Source organism: Gobius niger (assembly GCF_951799975.1).
Source record: "Gobius niger genome assembly, chromosome: 4".
NCBI lineage: Eukaryota > Metazoa > Chordata > Actinopteri > Gobiiformes > Gobiidae > Gobius > Gobius niger.
In genome coordinates, this window is record NC_136855.1 from 24443282 (window position 1) to 24466522 (window position 23241).

At 40.1% G+C, this 23241-nt stretch overlaps 3 protein-coding genes across 9 annotated transcripts in view; 2 read left to right on the forward strand and 1 right to left on the reverse strand.

The window, feature by feature from the left end:
- The window catches only part of tead1b (TEA domain family member 1b), a 31844-nt gene extending 27157 nt beyond the window's left edge, over positions 1-4687 (forward strand). For all 4 annotated transcript variants that reach the window (XM_079555944.1, XM_079555941.1, XM_079555942.1 and 1 more), the window contains 8 exons: positions 99-230; positions 494-540; positions 626-687; positions 774-898; positions 1098-1271; positions 2076-2216; positions 2414-2566; positions 2901-4687. In XM_079555944.1, the coding sequence (XP_079412070.1) occupies positions 99-230; positions 494-540; positions 626-687; positions 774-898; positions 1098-1271; positions 2076-2216; positions 2414-2566; positions 2901-3014 (948 nt within the window). In that variant the 3' untranslated portion in view covers positions 3015-4687. The remainder of the gene's footprint in view (positions 1-98; positions 231-493; positions 541-625; positions 688-773; positions 899-1097; positions 1272-2075; positions 2217-2413; positions 2567-2900) is intronic.
- A 2035-nt stretch (positions 4688-6722) lies between these two features.
- rassf10b (Ras association domain family member 10b) lies at positions 6723-8130 on the forward strand. Its single transcript, XM_079554479.1, has one exon. It carries the CDS (start codon positions 6733-6735, stop codon positions 8047-8049), a length of 1317 nt encoding a protein of 438 aa, XP_079410605.1. The 5' UTR covers positions 6723-6732; the 3' UTR covers positions 8050-8130.
- A 5746-nt stretch (positions 8131-13876) lies between these two features.
- btbd10b (BTB (POZ) domain containing 10b) lies at positions 13877-18196 on the reverse strand. 4 transcript variants are annotated; one of them, XM_079555938.1, is made up of 9 exons: positions 18107-18196; positions 17596-17743; positions 16685-16872; positions 15896-16202; positions 15721-15823; positions 15490-15610; positions 15218-15415; positions 15036-15146; positions 13877-14870 (listed from the first exon to the last, which is right to left on the reverse strand). In XM_079555938.1, exons 2-9 carry the CDS (start codon positions 17694-17696, stop codon positions 14539-14541), a joined length of 1461 nt encoding a protein of 486 aa, XP_079412064.1. In that variant the 5' UTR covers positions 17697-17743; positions 18107-18196; the 3' UTR covers positions 13877-14538. The 4 variants fall into 4 exon arrangements, with proteins under 4 accessions (XP_079412064.1, XP_079412063.1, XP_079412065.1 ...); XM_079555937.1 differs by having other exon boundaries at positions 16685-16875; XM_079555939.1 differs by lacking the exon at positions 18107-18196 and having other exon boundaries at positions 17609-17743.
- Positions 18197-23241: the final 5045 nt, after the last annotated feature.

The following is a 23241-nucleotide window of genomic DNA, read 5'->3' on the forward strand; positions in this document are numbered from 1 at the left end:
TTTCTTTTTACCTGCTGTTGTTAAATGTGCTGAGTGTGTGGCTGGTGGTGGCTGTCTCTGTCTCTGTGAATGCTGAGCCTTTTGTGACACTGTTAAAGGATCAAGCTGTGAAGGACAAAGCACTCCAGAGCATGGCCGCCATGTCGTCCGCTCAGATCGTCTCTGCTACGGCTATTCACAACAAGCTGGGGCTCCCAGGCATCCCGCGCCCAGCCTTCCCCGGAGCAGGGGTGAGTCTGTGCAGTGCCCCCAATATTCATCTAGCAGTTCTGTTACACATACGTGCCACACCAGGCCAAATCACATTACACACTAATGCCTTGCTCCTAACAGATAAGCTCATGATCAAAGTCATGCTAGTCAAGATAACTGCAGACACTACACATGAGCTTAGAGTCTTTGTTCTTGCCTCGAATACATGACACAATTGGACATTGTTCATCTTTTTCTGTTTTCCCCTCCTCTAACAATACTATTGTATGTCACCTTGTAGTTATGGCATGGTATGATATCAGCTAGTCAACCCGGATCCTCGCAAGAGTAAGTTTGGCTAAAACACTGAACTGAAATCTAGACCTATTCATAAAACAATATAGTATTACTGATGGCCATTGTTTTTTTGCAGCATCAAACCTTTTTCACAACAAGCTTATCCAATCCAGCCAACTGTTACAACAGCCATTTCAAGTAAGTTTCTATATTATGTCAAAAACATTTGATAAACTCTCTCAGCTGTGTGTTGGCACATTTTGAAATATTGATGGTTGTTTTAGATTATGAACCCACGGCAACCCAGGCTCCAGCAGCACCTGCCTGGCAAGGTCGCTCCATTGGGACGTCCAAGCTACGATTGGTGGAGTTCTCTGCTTTTCTTGAGCAACAGAGAGACCCAGACTCTGTGAGAAACACACAAATCATTCAACTCACACCAACTGCAGGAAACTATTGTATTTACCTAATTGCTAATTACCTAATTACTGGTTTGTAAAGATGCATAATATACTTAGAATTCACTTTTAGGTTGATTTTGGTTTAGGTTGATTTTGTCCCAAGAATTAATATCGTAAAAATTTGCATTTTTACTTTTTTTTTTCCAGTTCAACAAACATTTATTTGTGCACATTGGTCAGACAAACCACTCCTACAGTGACGCTCTATTGGAGGCCGTGGACATTCGACAAATTTATGACAAGTTTCCTGAGAAAAAAGGAGGACTCAAGGAGCTATATGGAAAGGGTCCCCAGAATTCCTTCTTCCTTATTAAATTTTGGGTAAGCATTTTCCAACTACATTGGCCACAAGCCAATATACTCTCTGTGACAAACTCAAATCTAAGTTTGACAAATCACTGCTTTGCAAAAGACAGATAAACTCCCGAACAGAGAAGCTGAACGGATAAATTATTTCTCAGAATATATGTTGTATAAATTAGAATAAGATGTTTATTTATTACAAATGTGCTCAGGTTCATAGAAAGTGGATCGCCTGTAATTATTGTACACTTAGTGAAGCACTAGCTATATTTGGCCTGGCATAGCAGGAGAGCTTTTGATCAGAGCACTCACTAATTCAGTGTAATATGTTGGAACAATGACGTGACCCGGTTGTGGACATTGAATGGAGTCTAAACACTGCTTGCATCTTCCTGTCTGGTGCAAAATGCTAACTAGCGGTGACCAACAAAGTAAGGGGCGCGTGTTCTTGGGCCAAGTCCTCTCAAATTCTTTTTGAAGTGACCGGCACATCTAAAATTCAAATGAAAGGCCGAATCTCCACAATAATGAATGTATAACTGCAGAGGTTAATGAAGGAGAAGGATGGGGTCTTTTTGTGGCTGTAATGAACAGGATGTGCAGGGCAGACAGAGGCCACACTCTCCAATAGAGCAGCTCAACCTCACAAATCAGTCTTTTAGCAAAGTTCATTTAACACCCTGTAAAAGGCTGTTTCCATTATAGGCACGTTTAGCACATCTAATTACAATGTGCAAAACTCGTGTATATATTAATTGATTTTAGCCTTTTGCTAAACATTTTGTACTTGTACAAAATAGTGTTTTTTTCTCTGGTTGATAGGCGGATTTAAACTGCAATGTCCAGGATGATACCGGATCATTTTATGGTGTTACGAGTCAATACGAGAGTTCTGAGAACATGACCATCACATGTTCAACAAAAGTCTGCTCCTTTGGCAAACAGGTGGTGGAGAAAGTAGAGGTATGGCCTTCAATAAATAATAATAAAAAGCTTTTATAATTCCGAACTGTGACAGATGAGGTGAATAAAATTGACTGCAAATAGGTCCTAATGATGAAATGGGCAGTATCTATAAAAGTCTTGAAAATAGTAATATTTTTTATCAAATTTTTATTAGCATTTTTTCATATGGTCTTCTGTGTGTGATTCCTTTTCAGACTGAATACGCTCGTTTTGAGAATGGCCGTTTTGTGTATCGCATCAGCCGGTCGCCCATGTGTGAATACATGATCAACTTCATCCATAAGCTCAAGCATCTCCCAGAGAAATACATGATGAACAGTGTGCTGGAGAACTTCACTATCCTCATGGTAACCACTCAACCCAGAGGTCAAACATGCTTCATACTCCTCTTACATCAGCTTGTGTGGTGTCTTCAGCTAAAACAGCTAAAAGATGTGAGGTGAATAGTGGCGGGTCCCACATTCCTGTAATTCCTTACGGGATGAGGCACAGTGTGAGGAGACACATTATCAGCAGGAGACAAGGGGCAGAGACGGAGACATCACGTGGGGTCTCAAAGTGTCATGAAATTATGTTCTTTTGAGGCATTTCTAAAGTAGTATGTCTAAATTATCTCCTGGTGCACTCAAATAAAAAACCTAGGTACCCAGTTAAATACTGACGCTAGCCTTTTTGTTGCAGGTGGTGACAAACAGGGAGACACAGGAGACGCTGCTGTGCATGGCCTGTGTGTTTGAGGTCTCCAACAGCGAACACGGAGCGCAACATCACATTTACAGACTGGTGAAGGAGTGAGTGATGCTTCTTTATAGACTATACTCCAGAGGCAGTGCCTCAACTCAAAGTACTGCCTACATGGCCTTGTCTGTCATGGTTTTAGGTGGCGTCCGCTGTTATGAATTTGTTTCGTGTTTCTTTGTAATGGACTGCAGCTGTGAATTGGTACAGTTGTATAAGTTTTAAAATGGGAATCCTCATTCTGTTGAGTATGATTATTGATAAATGTATATAATAATTTCATAAATGGAAATCTTTGTGACGTCCTTTGGTTCATGTAATGAAGAAAAAATACTGGCCTTTTAACTGGTCTCATATGGTCTTTGTATTATCTTTGTGATGGTAATTATAGTTTAAAATCTCAACAATACACAACAGCCAGTACATTTCCCAAAGAAAGTAGATTGTTTTAACTGACAATATTTAAAATACACAATAACATAATCTGAAATATTTACCAGAGGTAGCCCTAAGATGTATTTCATGTCATGTTTAAGCACTCCCAATCTTACACCAACACTGTGAAAACATGCGCTTTTATTTTTCAGATCTGAAAAATGTAGTTTAATTCAAGAAGTGAAGCACATGCGGACTATTATGAATATGTTTATTTTGTTGTGGCTTTATTTCAGGTTTTATTAATGCTGTTATCACTTAAACTAGGCTTGGGACCTACACAATAAGCACACTGATTAAAAGAAAAAAATATAAATCCACTGTGTCAACTCGTGTTTCACTTCAGGTGAAGCTAATTTCCGTAATAGTTTTTATACAGGTGAGTCTTGCCCAAAAAGAACCCTCTCTTGGCCTTAATCAAGCTTGTTTCTTACAGATTTGAACACTATCAAAGGTGGGTAAATCCGGCCAGTTCCACTGTGCCCCAGAACCACCTCAAAAATCAAAAACTTGTGTTGCCTTCTCATTCGCACTGTGCTCATGCTTTTGAGTGGCCTTTGCAGCTAGCTGTGTGAACACCAAAACATGCCTCTACTTTGTGAATGAAATACAAGTTTGCCAAAGGTAAAAAAGTACAGTGCCTTAAAGTGTACTCTACCTTTTATGTCCTGGTTATTGGTGTTGATAATTAAAGCCCTTTACCGTTTGTTATTGGCACATTGTGATAAATTATATGTAGTTGCAATGCTCACTTCAATACAGTTTCGTAGATACATAAACTCAAAATTGATTTAATACTTCCTGTACCATAATACATAATTTAAATAGTATTTTATAGTTCTAAAGTTGTACCACAGGTTACTGAGCATTTTACAAGTACTACTGTATATCGAGACAGACTTTTCCACCAAATAGTGAGACATTCGCCATAATAACGTCTTGTGTGACAGCAGGAAGTGCCTTGGATTTGAGGAATATCCACCTTCAAACCATTGGCATTTATCACCATAATGCCTTTTCATGGGTTAAAAAAAGAATAATTGAGGAATTGTACTGCAATGAACCCAGTAATATCACAATTGTTTGTTAATACACTTTTCCCCCGTGAACACATTGCATTGAGTGTTGGATACCCTTAGGTCCAGTCCAGTATTTTACCAATGCATAAATTATTTATTATTTATAGTATAATGTTGCCTACAGCACAGTTTGTCACAATATAACAACTTTACTAGATATACAAATATGTTGTTCAATTTCAGTGTCACATGGAAATTAGACTCAGATGACTTACTGTATTTTATTTGTCTTTTCAGGGGTTTAGTAATGTGTGTTGAAGTTTTGTGGTTTGTGGACACTTGCAGGTTCAAGTGTTTTAGCAAAGTAATGAACATAAAGTGGCAGTGCTGAAACCCATTTTACTTATTTCGCACAAAGTAGTATGACAACCCCATAAAATATGGTAACCTATGCTCAAATGTTGGAAAATCATATAATCCTTAAATAAATATTGAAACTGATTGAAAGCATATATGTTTGCCGCCATTATCAGTTTCAGTATTTCTCAGTGTCTGAAGGACACTGTAGGCTTTGTCTGTTGTTTACTGCGTATTCTTTACTGTCTTTTCTTTGGGATTTTTTTTTTTTTCCTGTATTTGTACAGTTGTACTGGATTTTGTGATGTCATCATTGTTTGTTCTTTTGTTACAAGTCCAATAAGAGTGCAATGTTGTTACTGCTGCACTGCCACTGCACTTACGACCAGATCAAATACTTTGTGTCTTTTGACAAAGTCTCTAATTCAATTACATTTTTGAATCATAGTGAAAACATATCAGCAGCTGACATATCAGAGGCTTTGATATTTGTAATAGTATTGAAAGGTTTTCGGTACCTATATGCTTACTACCACGGTTATAAGGAGGATATGAAAATTATTTTCTCATAGTGCATATAGTTGTCAAACACACATTTGGATTTTTTTTGTGTCGAATTTTTCTATAAGCTTTTTGCTTTAGCTTGGTACAAATGCCGTGAAATCATATCATTACAGAGTGAGAAAAGAAGTTGCTGTCAATGTCCTGCATTTGGTCGTGTGTCCCTTTGTTCGTAATGTTACCTTCTTGATAATGTTAAATATTTTGTAGCTTTATAGATATTTTGTATGTATGCAAAAATGAAGATAAATAAATTAATGGAGAAAATGCAACAGTTTTGTGTGCTGCTTCAATATAGTAATTAATAGTAAATATACGTAAAAATAAACAAGTGTCTGCAGGCCTGTTGGTCTGAGTAGTTCGTCCTTGTGCTAATACAAATTCCACAGCAGATGGCGCTTGATGACCAATACAAGTTTCTGTAGCTACGTTTGCTTCATCTGTTAACACTAGAGGGAGACATCGTAACAGAAAAAAAAGTTACAATTACAGTCAGAACAAATTTGTTGAAATTACGGTTTGTGATTTTATTTATGAGTGTATTGTTCATCTATTTCCGTGTCAGGCGGTTATAATCTAAAGGATTGGGCCTACAGTCTCTGATACTTTCTCTTAGTGGTAATGAAACAGACATTTCTAAGTTTTAACTTGGAAAAATATACACATATAAAGACATAAGACTTTATTTTACACTACTCTTGATACATTGAACCTGCCACATTATGTACAATGTCATGTGCAATAACTTGTGTAGGTTATACACAGTGGAATAATGTGTATTAGTATTTTGGTGGTACATAATGTAATAAGACATAAGATCCAAAGTCTAACCCAAACCTTAAGGGTCTTACTGTATATCTTACATTATGTACCTCCAAGTACTAATACACATTATTCCATTGTGTATGTACTACATAGGTACAAGTTATTATAGTCAGCACATTGCATTGTAGTAAATGAAAGAATTTGCACTGCTGGCATTTTTATAGTAGTTTTATTATCTGTATTCATTGTATATAAGATCCCTTTATTTACTATTTAATTGATTCACATTTCCTGTCTTTTTTTGCACACTCGCAGAGAAACACTCCCAACAGTGTTTCTTGAGAGCTGATTTAACAAGTGCATTTCTCCATTGTGAGATCAATAAAGGCATATCTTTTCCTAAATTGTGTTGGGTTCAATGTATCAAGGTATAGTGTAAAATAAAGTGCTACCAGAAATAAAAATAGAATAGGCTATTAATATGGACTATCGCTTCAACACAGCTGATATGGTCAGACTTCATTGTATTGTGTTGTTTGTGCATGGCTTGCTCTGACTGGTGTTATGGAATCACGTGACCACAACAATATCAGTAGTTGCAAAGTTTCCTTCACTCCGCGCGTGGGCAGGGCAGAGGAATGACACAGACCAGTGACAGGACCAGACAAGAAACCAGAACAGCCATGGCGGAGGAAAACCAGTTGTCCGTGTGGGTTTGCCGAGAGGAAAAGCTCGTGCTGGGCTTGTCCAAGCGGACTAGCTGTGCAGATGTGATCCAGGTCCTTCTCAAGGACCAGACCCCGAAGATGGGACTGTCCCACGCACCCCCGTCCTACTGCATTGTGGAGAAGTGGAGGGGCTTTGAGAGGGTTCTGCCAAGCAAGACCAAGATCTGGCGGCTGTGGCTCGCGTGGGGGCCCGAGCAGAACGATGTAAAGTTTGTTCTTGTGAAACGCAACGCGTCCCTCGCCAGTCACACGCCTCGTAGTGCAGAGGCGCGCGTGGTACGCAGTGAGCAGGGCCCGTGTGTCACCAATGCGCCCACTCAGTGCCCGGTGGGGGTTTGCCCTGAGAAGCAACGGCGCATTGTCAGGAAAGCTTTCAGAAAACTAGAGAAAATTAACAAGAGACGCGCGCGCAAGGACGCGTCGTGCGCTGAAAGGATGGAGACTTTGGTGCACGTTGTCCTCTCTCAGGACCACACCATCCGGCAGCAGGTGCAAAGGCTTGCAGAACTGGACGTGGAGATAGAGCTGCGCGAGACCAAAGTGCACCTGGAGCGAGTTCAGCGGCTGGGTGCCAACTACGTCCAGGACACATACCTCATGAGTGGCGACGCCGCGTGCACCAGAACTAAGGTTCTTTGCACAGAGAAACTTAAACAGTTTGAAGAGTACGTCACGATATGTGAGGCGTTAGTGCGGATAGAGGAGGACATTAAAGAGCGCGAGGCTGCGATTGACTGGCTGACAGCGCATATCCAGGAGGAGCTGCACCTGTGCTGGATGCTGCGCAAACAGCAGCAGTTGCGCCCCAGGGCCAGTCTCTGTGACCAGAGTTTGGAGACTGGCATTGGCCATGAAAGTCAATTTTTGCTGGAAGAGGAGCGAATCAAAATCCAACTGGAGGCCAGCTGGTACATTGGCCTCCGCCTGGAAACGGACTTAAGCGCTGTTAACAGTGATTTAAAACTCTCTCAGGACATTAACGCCGCAAAAACGAAGACGATAGAAGAGTTACTACAGAAGGTGGAAGCGCTGCATCTTTTTGATCTGCTAAACATTGAGGAAGAAGAGAAGGCCAGGGTGGACAGTATGGACAGTCAGACGGACTGGTTGGAGCAGGCCAGAGGTCTCTCCAAACTGCACGAGGTGAACGATGACGACTCAGATACGGGCCTGTCCTCCCTGCACAGCCAGGACTCAGACCAGGCTCAGTGGGAGGCCGTGGTGTAGACAATGGTTAGAAGATCTGAGTTAGAAGAAAAAACAAAACAATAAAACATACACTAATATGACATACTAATATAAGAGGAATAGTATTTTCAGTCATTTGTATTTTGTACCTCATATTCTGATATAATTCTTTTTTTTAAATGAATAAATAACTACATAGCATCCTTGTTTGAAATGGTTCATTGTTTTCTTTTCAATTGCCTAAAATGATTTGAAACGTCTGATTGTCATAAAGGCCATAGGCTTATAAAATAGGCATATCCAAATATATTTACAAATAGCTAATTATTCACAACAAGATAGTCCTATTTATATGAATATTAACCACATTTTAATATATGCTGTGATTCAATTAAAGGCATAAGGTGTGCGTTACAGCTGCATATGAAGTGTCCCATGCTGATCACAAATGAGTGAAAACCACTGAAGGATCCATTACAGCTCTTTATATAGCCTAGTTCAGTAATTACTGTATTGTAGTTTTGAAAATGGGTATGAAGTTGTTTCTCAGCATATATGGTGACAAAATGGGATCTCATATACCGCATGGCATCACATGAGAGACAACTTGGTTCCCAAGTGTACTAAGTTACAAGTGTTGCATGTGCATTGTTTTCAATCATTGCCACTTCAAACAAACAACGTAACAGTCAGCGACGTTGTCTCTCCACCAGTTGTGAGTTGAATTTCTTTATATCTTTGTGTTGGTTCGTGTGGACGCTTCATTTTCAATATCAATATTATTATCATTATCTCAATGTCAAAACTTTCTCTTTTCCATGTTTAATTGTTAACTTCTCTCACACATTGCCTATTGTGTGGTTTACATCAGGTCCCCTCTAAGGCCAAGGATCCTCTGAAAAAGAGCTTCTGAAATCTCAATGGGGCTATCCTGGTTATACAAAAGTAAAAATGAATGTATACGTTTGAGAACCCTGCTCTGGCCATTAGCCTTTATTCACTAAACCTTCCCAAGCCAACATCCAGCCTTACCAGCAGACCATCACAGGAAGAGAGAGGAAACACGATTATTATAGTCAGACATAAAGCGTGACAGTATTCTTTTCACTTTGCTAATACATGTTACTCAATACATTTCAAAAGTCTTGCCTTTAAATAATTTCCTTGAGTCAGTGCTATGTTACATTACCCAGTGAGATTTTCTGGCCCATTTGTTAATCTCACGTGGCCCTCTTTACTTCTGACACTGTGGAAAACACAGTGTCTCGACCTGCCAAAGAAATATTTGATTATATCATGGTCAACTGGGGAGCGGGGGGATTCTCTCAGGATAAATAAGTGCATTCTTGGTCTTTTGTCTTTGAACTGCAGTGTGCGTGAAGTGTTTTGCATGTGAAACACAATAACCTGCAGAAATGTCACTCTGTGATTTTGTGAGAGTCTCTGTGCCACTCTTCAGCCCCTCGAAAAGAAAACAGGAATCTAAAGTGGTCTTTTCTCAGGCTTAGAGCTCAGCCTGTTTGGATAAAAAAAAAAAAGTTTTCTAACCTTTGCTGCAACATAAGAAAATTAATTATACGTCTTGGATAAAAAGACCAAATATGGTCTGGACAAAGTGATTGTCAAATCAGTCCTTCTCAAGCAAGCCAGCATTGTGATACAGATCACTGTATCATTTGCACTAGATGCTTATTAACATTAACATCTGCTGCTTATTGTGCATTTGTAAATCCACCATTCATGCCGCTGTTTGCTGGGACATGTATATTTTGTATATTCAGAGTTTAGTTTGAAGAAACATTCACCCTAATTTTACATTGTAAAATATTTTCTTCACTGAAAATTGTCATTTTGAAGTAGGCTATATGTTTAAAGGTTGCCTTTGTACACAATCATAAAACCTGAAACAAAAACCTGTGAGTCAACCAGTAGAAATGCTCTCATCTTGTTCTTGGAGTTCAGAGGTCATGCAAGGGGTTAAAGTTAGTGACAGGCAGGGCATGAAGGTGAAACATGGTCGCAATTCTGTTGAGGACTCAGTGGAGCATTGGGATGTCTGCACCCGTGTTCTCATGTGAGGGGGCCAGGCCAGAGGGCGAGGGCTTGAGGGAAGATATACACAATGGCCAAAATATAACCAAAAATGCAACCATCTAAATATATTCTTGGAACAGGCACAATAAATGTACAGGATAGGATAGATTGTGCAAACAAAAATCTACAAAAGTGAAACCCACACAAGGCAAACAACTATTTTTTGGTGCGAAACCAATTCAACAGAAACATACCTTTTACAACACAGTGGTCCCTAATCCTTGGAATGTGTCCCTGTGGTTTCTCAGAGCTTAAGCTGGTCCCGAAAAGTGACCATTAAGTCACTCATGAGAGAGAGAGAGAGAGAGAGAGAGAGAGAGAGACAGACAGACAGACAGACAGACAGAGAGAGAGGAGGGAGAGACAGAGGGAGAGAGAGAGTGAGAGAGAGGGAGGGAGAGAGAGGGGAGAGGGAGGGAGAGAGAGGGGAGAGAGAGAGAGAGAGAGAGAGAGACAGACAGACAGACAGACAGACAGACAGACAGACAGACAGACAGACAGACAGACAGACAGACAGACAGACAGAGAGAGAGGAGGGAGAGACAGAGGGAGAGAGAGAGTGAGAGAGAGGGAGGGAGAGAGAGGGGAGAGGGAGGGAGAGAGAGAGTGAGAGAGAGGGAGGGAGAGAGAGGGGAGAGGGAGGGAGAGAGAGGGGAGAGAGAGTGAGAGAGAGGGAGGGAGAGAGAGGGGAGAGGGAGGGAGAGAGAGGGGAGAGAGAGTGAGAGAGAGAGAGGGAGGGAGAGAGGGAGAGAAAGAGAGAGAGGGGGAGAGAGGGAGAGAGAGGGGAGAGAGAAGGGGGAGAGGGAGGGAGAGAGAGAGTGAGAGAGAGAGAGGGAGGGAGAGAGAGGGGAGAGAGAGTGAGAGAGAGAGAGGGAGGGAGAGAGTGAGAGAAAGAGAGAGAGGGGGAGAGAGGGAGAGAGAGGGGAGAGAGAAGGGGGAGAGGGAGGGAGAGAGAGAGTGAGAGAGAGGGAGAGAGAGAGAGGGGAGAGGGAGGGAGAGAGAGGGGAGAGAGAGTGAGAGAGAGGGAGGGAGAGAGAGGGGAGAGGGAGGGAGAGAGAGGGGAGAGAGAGTGAGAGAGAGAGAGGGAGGGAGAGAGGGAGAGAAAGAGAGAGAGGGGGAGAGAGGGAGAGAGAGGGGAGAGAGAAGGGGGAGAGGGAGGGAGAGAGAGAGTGAGAGAGAGGGAGAGAGAGAGAGGGGAGAGGGAGGGAGAGAGAGGGGAGAGAGAGTGAGAGAGAGGGAGGGAGAGAGAGGGGAGAGGGAGGGAGAGAGAGGGGAGAGAGAGTGAGAGAGAGAGAGGGAGGGAGAGAGTGAGAGAAAGAGAGAGAGGCAGGCATGTTAACCCCAACTTCCACCTTTGGCCTATCTGTAGAGATACTGTTGAGAGACCGCAATATCACAGCATTACATGTGACACCTATGGTGACACTCTGTAAAATGAAGATGGTAAAATGCAGTTACATATTTGAACTGGTGAAGAAAAAACAGGAAAGTAGGAAACTAGGAGTCTGATTGATTGCCCCACTTACGATCCTGATAGTGTTGATGTTTTTACTCACAAATAAGTTGGTATGTTATTGACAGGTTTGATTCCTACAATGGATGATCTTTATTTCCTGACATTGCTTAAGGGCTTTGACCAAACAAAGCAATTAACAGTTGCGAAGGAAGACAAAAGGGACTTTCATAGATCTGTGTGACAATACAATACGACTGGATATGATTTCAAACACAGGCCCATCGGGAAGCTGAACTCCCTGCCCCTCCCTCACACCCCTCTTCCCCCCCAATCCCCCCCCCCCCCCCCCCCCCCACCCCCACCCCCCACTCCACAATCAAGGATGAGAGAAACATTTTTTCAAACCAATCACATGGTTTGACAAATAAAAAATCTTGAATCTTGAAAAGGTTGTTGAAATGTAAGATTAACTGTATAAATTACAGTTGAAGGCCTTTGCAGATCAACTCTCCACTGAGGTGACACCTGGACTTGTCTCATATTTGTGTAACTTGATGGGTGTGTTGAGTATATCCATTACAGGAAAACTCATGAAGACGTCTGGGTGATTCTGAACCTCCTTCTCTCTCTACCTCTTCAAAAGACCATGAATGTTTTCTCCCTAGGGGAAAAATAACAAGATCTTGTTGCAGGAAATACTCGAACCTCCTAATCACCCAATGGGAGCGTTGGGCCTATCAGACAATAGCATGGGATTGTGTTGCACTTCTTTTGTAGGTCATCTTATTTGCCCTTTCAAAACGCCTATAGAAGGCAGTTTTCTAACAGGATAAAACTTCCCAGGATTTGGTGAGTTTTATACAATGCCTAACATTATTATATAACATATCCATTCTGCAGTTCTTTTATGCAGAAAAAAAAAAATCTCATTTGAAAATAACCAAGACAGATGTAGGCCTAATAGCCATACAGATAGACGACAGACTAAATGATATTAATAGGCCTACAATGTACAAATGTTTCAAACACAGCCCAAGTGTTTCTTATTTTGAGGCGATGAGTTCAGCTACTACAGAACCTTCATGGAACTGTTATTTCACATTAACACGAACAAAAAGAGCAGATGGTCCAAACGGCTCTAGGTTAAGTAGAGATATAAAGTTTCATGTTCACATCTAAGACTCAATCTGATTAAATCAAAGGACTCCAGAGCCTGCACTGGCCAAGCTGTTGACAGAGGACCACATCCAACGATTCAATTATAGTCACAAATGCTTAGATTTTTCTTCACGTATTATTTAATGAATTACATGTTATTACTACAGAAGGACATGTCTTACTTTAAATGGAGATTCTGGACTCTCTCTCACTCAACTTGGACCAAGTGCTTACCTGCCGAGCAACAGAGACCTCTAGTGGACGCGTTTGGGCTCTTATTTCCACAGTTGGATTTCCTAATAATTTATTTAATGACACATAACCAGTGCTTAATTTGTAAATTAGTTTCTTCAGGAACACTTTTGGTCTAATGTGAAGGATTGGGGGAACAGGCCAAAACATTTGCCGGAACACTCTCATTAGACACCATGATATCAGATACATTTTTTGCTGGATCCCCCAAAATATTTCCCGGATCCTTAACCCTGAAAAAAATTTAATTGGGGGAATGCGTTCCCCCAAACGGGGGATCAAATTAAGCACTGCACATAACTGTCAACTGAAAAGGGCCGACAAGGTAGACTGATAAACAGCTGACCAGTGTAGCTGGAAAAGACACGGCTATTTCAATAATGGCTACAGATAACCCACAATATAGAATGAAGTAGTAAGATAGATATTAACAGGAAATAAATCACTAAACTTAATTTCCATTTACGTAATAAAATATAGATAAATCTTTTCTGCAGTGACTTCTGGTACATAAGGCAACTTTCTTCAGCTCATGTTACTGAAGGCCTCTTGTACTGTACATACTGACCCTCAGCAAGGACGATATGTCCCATAGAGCAGTGTGGGCCCGATCCTTCATTGAAATGCAATGTCAGTGCATTGTGATACGGCAATAACAGAAATGTGATTTTCTGTGTCTTGAAGCTGAATTTAGCAATCGAACTGAAAAAAGCAGTAACAGCAACTGGAAAATACAAACTTCTGGACAAACACTAGTAAGACGTACCAGCTTTGTTCAGCCGCACCAAGATCCAAGTGCATAAAAACAGTATGTATGACGTTTTGTTTTAGATGAAGTGATGAATTGTTTTGTCATTTCCGCCTGTTTAAATGATAGTGTTGAAAGTTAAGAAATAAAAATGTACTGAAGTTTGAAGACCTTTATTTACTTATATCTGCATTTATCAACAAGATTTCAAGCTTTGCACATGTTTTTGACCACAACAACCTGTGCTCTGCTTAATATTGGCTGTGGGTGGAGCATAACATCACATATTAAATCCAGCCATGACTACAGACCTCAGAACAAGATAAAAACATCTGGAGATCATAACACTAAATGGTGATTGCAGACAATCTCTTTAACTTTGTTCATGTTTCCAAAAACTGGTCTTGTGTAATTCTCCCCCCAAAGAAACAAAAGCCCACCCAAAAAAAAATCATATCTAGTTAAATAAGGAGAGATATACCAAGTAAGAAACAAATATCACAAGGGTGCTCAGCCAAATTAAGGTATTACATTGTAAATAATAATAATAATAATAATAATAATAATAATAATGTTATATATTTCACTATATATTCAAAACTGAAAAATAAATCCTTTGGTCGAGTAAAAAAACAAACAAACAAAAAACAGTGAATTCCTTCGTTTGTCTTCTGGCCTTCTTGAAAAACTTTTTCTTAAGTCCACCAAGTTCTTGAGGCTCTAAGGCTGCAAAGGAGGTGTCAAGGCAATATGGTAATGGCGCCCCTAGTGGTCCATGCTGCAGCATGCTGGGAGTGGACTGGAGGAGAGCAGTGTGCCCTCAGACAGCGGGTGAAGGTGCATCGGGGTCGGGCTCATTGCTGTAGTTGTTGTTGTATTGGTTTCCACTGGGCGGGTGGTTTGGGAGGATGTCCAGTTCGTCCACTTGTGGGCCGGGGTGCATCACCACCAGCTGGTCTTGTGGGATATCTGCTGCTGCAGCCGCCAGATTTGTAATAGACTTGGACTTAACACACTGGAAGTCCACATGACGACTCTTCCCCTCCTCTTTTTCCCATGACATGCGGATAAAGGGCCTCTGTACATAGTTGTAGATGACCTCGGGACGTCCCCCTGGGCGCTTCTTGACCTTTTCTTTATATGTGGGGTATCCTGTAATATACAATTTGCACATAACCATACAACCAGTGTTGTAAAACGGCTAAAATATCATCATGTATGACACAGTTGGATGACTGTGCAAATAGAAACTGTAATTTTACAGACAATATATTAAAAAAACATCTAGAATAATATACAATTATTAGTGTCCTGTACCTTCAATCCCCAGTCGTATTTTCTTTAATCCTCTTTCTTTTAAAACCGATTTGGCAACATCTCGATTCTCAATGTACTTGAAAAATCTATACAGTTTTGTGCTGTAAATAACTGCAAAAGTATAATCAAAGTTAGACTTTTTAAGAGGTTAAAATGCAGAGCATGCAATGAGACAAACTTACTTTGTGAATATTCTTCACCCATTTGTGGAGGGTACTCTTCATCCCAGTCCACCACATCGTCATCAGTTAAGACAACAATATGGCATTCCCTTTCACCACTCTGGGCACTGGCAACCATTAGAGGAAGAACCATTTCTTCAAGATAAAATTCAAATTGTCTTCGAGCTCCGTCGTTCGACAGCTCATGCATCAGGGCACCTAGAAATAGACAACAAAAGATAATTATTTGAAAACAAGAACATGACAACACCCGTCGTTAAAAGAATACTCACTAAGGTCTCTGCATTTAATGGTGCTGTAGTCAAAAGAGATGCATAGATAGTCACACGCTTCACGCAACTCAGGGATGGAAATTCCATCAGGGCATCGGATTATTCCAGATTTGTAGTAATCCTGTCAATGATCATGAAAATTACAATTTAGTTATGTGCGAACATTGTGAACAGCAGTGTTTGAAACTGCTGTTTGTTAAGATCTAGTCAATTCTGATGTATTTGACATACCAAAATGGCTCTGAAAACAGTAGAACTAATGCCTTCGGCAACTTCATACTCTCCTTTATCATTAGGCCGTGTGAAATTATGCTCCCGTCCAGATCCAAACATTCTGCACAAAACAGAATTTAGTGCCCAAGTTACTTTGTTTTCACATTACCGATGAATGCTAACAGTACAGTACCTGCCCAACATAGTATTGGGTTGTGCAGTGAAAATGGAGGGGTCTACGACAAAGCGAGTGTTATCTACAATCAGAGTGACTCTTTCTGAGGTCCGTAGGTTTCGAGTTCCAACAGTGGCACTTGTCCCTCCCTCTTTGGGATTCTCATAGACAAAAACCATCTCTCCAACCCCTAAACTTTTGAAAGTGCCTTCAGTGCTGGACAGGCTGCTGTTGCGACTGCTCATAATTCCACTGCTGCTGGAGCCACTGGGAGATATTCTCTGAGGCCGTGGACTACTGGGCCTCGAAGATCCACCGTCGCGGTCTATAAATGAGATACAAAACAGATATATTCAAAACAAAAAGCAAACAATCTTGGTTTTTGTGTGACACACTATACAACTGAATTAGCGTTGAAATAACCATATGCTGTCGGGAGAAATACATATAACGATGTATGTTTTACATAGTTCTGTGTGTTTGCATCATTTATTTGTCAACACTTGCCTGCCCAGGGTAAATGGTCACATTTATAAAGCGGTTTTCTACATTCTTTAGGCACTCAAGGCATTTTATATCAAGGAACCACCCACCCATTCATACACCTGGCGGGTAAAGTGTCTTGCCCAAGGACACAACAACCGCTCCACTATCTGCGCCACTGTCGTCCCATCCCCATATTGTACGCTACATATTTTATGATGTCCATTTTTATATAAATATTAAAACTGAAGTCAATTGTGTGCAAAGATTGTGAACGTCTGAGAAAATAAACACTGGCACCTCTCGACTTCAAGGCACACTGACCCGAGTTGTGCTGCCGAGTGGGAGAGGTGACGTTGCGAATGCATGGAGTGAGTTCTCGCTCATGTGAGGAGTCCCGGGAGCGATCACTGGAACGGCGGCGGTCTCGTGAGCGATCGCTGCCCCCACTGGCACCATGCAGGCTCATCTTCCTCTGGTCAGCCTCCGCTCGAGATGCACGGGCTTGACTGCTGCTTCACAATGTAGTCAAAATTTGTAACATTCTTACTTATTTCTCAAACCTGTAGGCTGTTTGGGATGGAATGTTATAAATTCACTGTTACCATGGAAATCAGCCATGTATGTGGGTACTAAACGTAGACTAGCATGAGCTAAAAGCAGTACAAAAAAGTGTAGAAAAGAATTGTGAAACAACGGTCTACTTACAAATACATCTAACAGACTGTGGTGTCCAAACGCTCATGTGAATGCCAACTAAAGTATTTTACTTTTGATATTTTCCATAGTTAAGCAATGGCGATTTTAAAATGTAAATCACAGGAGTCACATAAAAGCATTTGGCATTTGTTTAAAGCCCTTGTCACACCACTGCTAGAATATTAGTCAATTGTTCTAAATAAAATGCACACAGCATTCCATCCCAAACTCTATATTGCTTTAGACATGCAGCAAATGCATAATTGAGAACAGTTCAAGAATCATTTTAAACAAAGGTCGGAACATAGGAAGAAAGACTGGTTAGGAATTTCAACAGGCCATACCGGATCGTCTAGTTTATTTTCAAAAAGGAAAAAAAAAACACGTCAACCTACATTGCAGTGGGCCTATGTATACAGCATATTGTTCTCTTATTCCTTAGTCTGTTTTGTCGTTCAATAAAGGAGTGAAACGCAGTTTGTGAAGGTTCATAAATGTAAAGTACATACACTGTCAAATAATGTAATGTCGCTCACCTCTGGTGCTTACAGAGCTTACGAGGTCGGCTCGTTGCGTTTCGATCCCAGTTGTCGGTGTCACTGGAGTTACTGTCATATGGCTGCAGACGCTCTGCCATCACCCGATCAGCGGGGAGTCCTGCCTGGATCTTTCTTTGTTCATAATCTGGTTAATAGCAACATCAACAAGTCCATAATTCCAACCGGTGATTTAAACATAATTGTTAAAGACAGAGCGATTGATTCTCATTTATTAATATTTCAGAGTCACACTATAGGTTTGAGGATATAATAGTATTCATGTACACAGAAGAAAGGTTCATCTTCACTAAACATACAGATTTACTGCTGCTGTCTGCCAGACTACGTTTGTTTAGCCAGATAGCAGTTTAGCGCTAGCTAGAGGTAGCATATAGCCTTCACAAAAAAACTACGGTAAATTTGCGAACACGGGGGTTCATTTTAAATATATTTAGAAATCTGCCAGAAAATAAACACGGTTAGGTCAATAACAAAGAGAAATTCCTACATTTGAGGTATAAATTCCACAAACTCGCCAACTGTTAGCCAGCCATGTAGCCAGCGTTCAAAACACTCTCTGGATGACGTCCACCACTTTTGTGAGTGACGTCATCACGTAGATATAGCGTCAGGTTGGTTGAAGGGAGGATCATTTTGAAGGTAGTGTCCAATAAAAATTTACGAATTATTATTATTATTATTATAAAGATAATAATAATTCTGAAACGGATAGAGCTAAGCTGAACTAAGGCCTGAATAGATAGAAAATAGATAATAAATAATGTATTCTTGTTTAGAAGTCCAGTATGTCCTCAATCTCTTCTCAGAAAAGCGACATCTAAAGCCCTTGGCATTATAACCTGCACATTGTATGACAATCTACAGAGGCCTAAAAGAATACGAAGCAAAATATATCATATATGTGTATTCTTTTTTATTTTTATTTCAAATGGCAACAGATTAAGGCTGAGTTTTTCCAGCTCACCTGTTCACCAAGCTATAAAAAAATAAAATAAAATAAAAATAACTTCATAAATAAAATACAATTAAATACAAATTAATGTAAAAAACAAAACATACAGATATCTGAATAAATAAAATGTGATAAAACTGTCAGAAGTCTTCTGGTTGAGTCTATAGAGGAATGAAAAACATTTATATCCCTAGATTACTGTCCGCCAGAGTCTTGAGTTTTACTGGCCGAACGTGTTGAGGTTTGACACTGGCCACAATTATGTCCTTCAACTTTTCATGAAGCCAGTCCTGTCGTTCCCCCACTTGTTTGTGTTCTTGGACGTTATGCATGAGCTGTACTTCACTGATGGTCCTCTTCCTGCAGGACAACCAAAGAATAGTCAGATGAATTGGTAAGTGAAGCAAAAAATGTATTATTCCTTTGAAATAGAAATTTACCTCAGTGGTTTCGCCTCACTGAATAAAATGGCCAAAAAGAGGATCAGTATCACCAGTCTCAAGCGCATTAGTGAAAACATCTTTTGTAATTAAAATTGTTCTAAAATGAGAAACAGTTGTTTAATTTAGTACCATATTTTAGTTTAGTTGATCAATAAATAGAATAAAAGAATGATTGTATACTTACCACAATTGTATTCCTAAATCCTATAGTCTTTGAAAATGTTGAAAGTGTTAAAAACATTCATTGGTGGCCCTCTGGTGAAGCAGTCAAACTTGTTGATGTGTGTTTTTGGTGAGGAGGGGTCTGTCCTTTATATACGGCCTGCCCTCCCCTGGTCATCAATTCCAGCTTCATTCTTGATGTTGATGTCACTTTTCAAATCCATCGATGGGAACTGGCATCTGCATGACACCACCTCTCACTAACTCATCTGTCAGCACCTCTGTGCAGGGCTCTGTGTGTGTCACATTGTTATTGTCCTTGTTTTACTGAAGTAGTAACATGTTCAAAACATATTGTACTGATACTCATTTCAGTGTTGTTCCAAATATGTCTAATTGGATTTGTCATGCACTGAGAACACACTGAAAACATATACGCTTTGAACAAGTAATAACTGTCAGCTTTATTGGCAATGCAATTTATTTTATGGTTGGCCTTCTTGCATGCATCTAAAGGTCAAGAAGAGGTGCATCTGGGCCAGGCCACATTGAACTGAGGTAAGTGTCCAAACCGAAGCCAGCTCCTGTTAAACCTCTTTAGCTGGTTCTGAATTGGGAGCTTACTTTATGTTATAAGATTTGATCATGTTTGCCTAATAATTTGATTAAAAATCTCTTTTATATTTGTTTATATTTGTTTTATTTATTTTTTATTGACTGCATAAAATGGGTGGTTTATTTTCTCTTGTGTGATTTTTGCATTTATTGGATAACAATGTTTCGTACAACCTTGTCGCAAGGTGCAATAGGTAACTATGGCAGACATTTTCCAAATGTGGCCAAGGAATGGCTTTGGCCTGAATGAAGAATGGTATCACACAAGGACCTATCCTTCATCATTAAAAAAACTATTGTCCATTAGTAATATGTGTCTTCACAATAACTTTTTTCCAGATTTCCAAAGTGGAACACAATAATATAGAGTGCATTTCGAAACAAGATTGTTTATACAAGTTATAGTGCCACTTCTGCACATGAAATGCTGTAAAACACAAAAAAACACAAAAAAACAACACAAAACAAACTGCAATATTGCAACAGTGTCCGGGTAACAAGAGAAAAATTAGTCTATCAGTGCGTAGCTGATGCTGTATCTTTATCATCTCTCAGCCTTGATATCCAAGCTACACTTAGCTGCACCTGCGGCTTCAGCTCTGTGTCCACGTGGAGTCCATTCACCGAGCCGCTGTCATTACCTCATACACTTACAATGTGTGTCATTTGGGTAATGGCACGCTGCTGGGGTGCAGAAGGACCTGCCATGGGCTGACGGGAAGAATTGCCTGCAAATCATAAGCTCGGGTCACCCTTGTGTCACAAAGAAAAAACAGCTCTCACTTTGAACTATATATAAATGCATTGGCCTCATATAGCTTTCCTCCTGTTTGAAACTATTAGTGCTGTCAAAGCACAATTGTAGTGAGTTATGTTATTGTGCACAACTGTCCAATTACCAGAATTTACATAAAGACTGTCTTTAGTAAAGGGCTTTCTCTTAAGAAGTAATTACAGTTTCAAATACATGCTTGGGATCTTTCTTAATGAACTCACAAGTTGATGCTTTCCCAGAAATCTAAAAATTGTCATGCTTTTGTGATGAAATGAGGTCACCTCACTTGTACATATCACGTAACCAAATAGTACAGTATATATATTTAGAAACCCCACATCATCCCTTTGCTTGTAAAACCAAGCAAACACATACTGTAGCTTAACAGAATAAATCATATAACACATTCCAGCCAAACTACATGTTGGATAATGCATATAGCCTATAGTTAGAATTATATAATTTATAGAATAGTATTGTCCTCATGTGCAGTGTTACAGAAGAAATGTTTCATCCAGGAATATATACAGCAATGCTAAATCTTTTTTGTGTGCCTACCTCTTGGGTCTTTCATATATACAGTATTAGGGCTGAAATCTAATCGACTAGTCGACAACTATTTTAGTAATCGATTAATCTTTTTCTTTTTCACACAGACTTAAATGGAGTGTCTACAGTAGTGTTTTGTACATCGTACATTTCATGACTAGAGCCTCCAACAAACATTTCCGTTTAGTTTACTTCATCAACACATCCTCAAGCAGCGCCACTTAAGCTATATGTGATCCCAAAAAAATGAAAAAATACAATTTTCCTACACCATTCACAGCCAAGCGATTAATCGATTCATCATAAAAATAATCGATAGATTAATCGATTTCAAAATAATTGTTAGTTGCAGCCCTATACAGTATACTCTGAGTATATCTGAGTAGGCTATCATCTTGAGGGTGTTGCTGATTATTTTGAAAATGATCAACTAAAAGAAAGTAAAAGACATGTTTTCTTTTGCCTTTTACTCTTAACTGCAAAATATAATTTAAAACAACTTTCCCTTGACATACTATTCAACTACTATTCAGTTCCACCTGTGTTTTGGATCTGAAATATTTCCAAGTACCCCTGCTATGTGCTTGCATACCCCCAGGTGTCCCCAGTTGGGAAACATTCAGCCCCTCCTCAATCTCTTTCTGTTCATGTTGATGAGTTTCTGTTTGTGCAGATAGATTGGCCTGTTTTCATGGCGCAGGACTTTTTTTTGGTCAGGTCTACGTCATAATCATTCTGTTGCATTTAGCTACATCCATTGCCAGTATGCTATGTGGCTAAGGATATAATAAAATGTAAATCTGTGCTTACAAAAACAACTGTTTCATGAATAAAAGAGGCAACTTCTTATATAAAAAAATAAATTAAAAAATTAAAAAGTTTTCAGTCGTCGTTGTAGTAGTACCTAGTAGTACCTACCCCCCCCCCCTTTCTTTTAATTTTTCTTTTTTGTTTTTACAGTGGACGCCATGTTACGTCAAAGAAAGTCATGGTGGCATTTCCGTCATTTATCCACTAGGTGGTAGCACTCACATAGGCTTATGCATATCTTGATGGTTCAGGAGTGTGAGGTCATGGCTATTTATCTTCTTTCTTCTGTCTTCCGTGGAGCTATAAACTGTAGCCCTGATTTGGTGGTGATTTGTAATTCCTCTGTCACAAAGAGGCTGCCAAATCATTATCATTTATCGCTGGTGCTGCAAAAGTTTAGTTGTCCACTATGTTCTTAGAGTCCATATATAGCTGTGCTTGTGTAAGTCCCTTCATGGTCGTGTACCAAAGTATATAGCTGACATTTTACAGCCGTATGATCCACCTCGTGCCTTGAGATCCTCAGGGAGGGGTCCCCTGGTGGTTCCCAGAGTCACCGCTAAAGACGGAGAGGCTGTCCTTCAGTTTCACGCAGCAAACGTGTGGAACAATCTCCGTGAGGACGTGAGACAGGCTGAAAGGACACCTTTTTCTGCTGCCTATGGCAATTGATTGTATTATAACAAATTGTAATGTATACATATTTTAATGTAATTTTGTTGGTCAATGGTAAAATGGTAAATGGTCTCAACTTACAGTATATAGCGCTTGTCCACCTACATTAGGCACTCAAAGCGCTTTACAGTAAGGATCCACTCACCCATTCATACTCTCATTCATACACCAATGTACGCAGACATTGTTAATGTCATGTTGTTGTTTTTTAAAGCTTTTTATTGCATTTAAAAAAAAATGGTTGGGTTAATTTGGGTGTCTGGTGTTGCTGTGAGGCACACTGAGTTGTCATATACATGAAATGTGCTATACAAATAAACTTGATTTTTAGTTTTTAGACTTTTTATTTCATTGTTAACAAAAGCAACACATTGATTTGGTATGTGCCAACCCTACAGTCATGAGCATACAGTACTGAAAGCCCTTTGCTGAGAGGCCTCCAGACCTCATAGGGCACCTCCATAAGAATGCCTCAAGGAACGAGGTCAAATGCCTCTCCAAGTCCACAAAACGCACGCGATCTGTTGGGTAAACTCAGAGAGTTGATAGTGCTGGAAAAACACATTTCTTTTGATTTGATTATAATCAAAATTCTTCCCTCATACTCTAAATGGACCTTCCCATGAAGGCTGCAGAGTCCA

What these genes read in the sequence shown, in the direction of transcription:
- rassf10b (XM_079554479.1), top strand. Translation starts at nt 6,733, where the DNA reads ATGACACAGACCAGTGACAGGACCAGACAAGAAACCAGAACAGCCATG.
- btbd10b (XM_079555937.1), bottom strand. Translation starts at nt 17,696, where the DNA reads ATGGCAGAGCGTCTGCAGCCATATGACAGTAACTCCAGTGACACCGAC. An exon ending in CATTAAATGCAGAGACCTTA is followed by an intron (nt 15,416 to 15,489) that starts GTGAGTATTCTT and finishes GTCTATTTCTAG; the next exon opens with GTGCCCTGATGCATGAGCTG. An exon ending in AATACGACTGGGGATTGAAG is followed by an intron (nt 14,871 to 15,035) that starts GTACAGGACACT and finishes TGTATATTACAG; the next exon opens with GATACCCCACATATAAAGAA.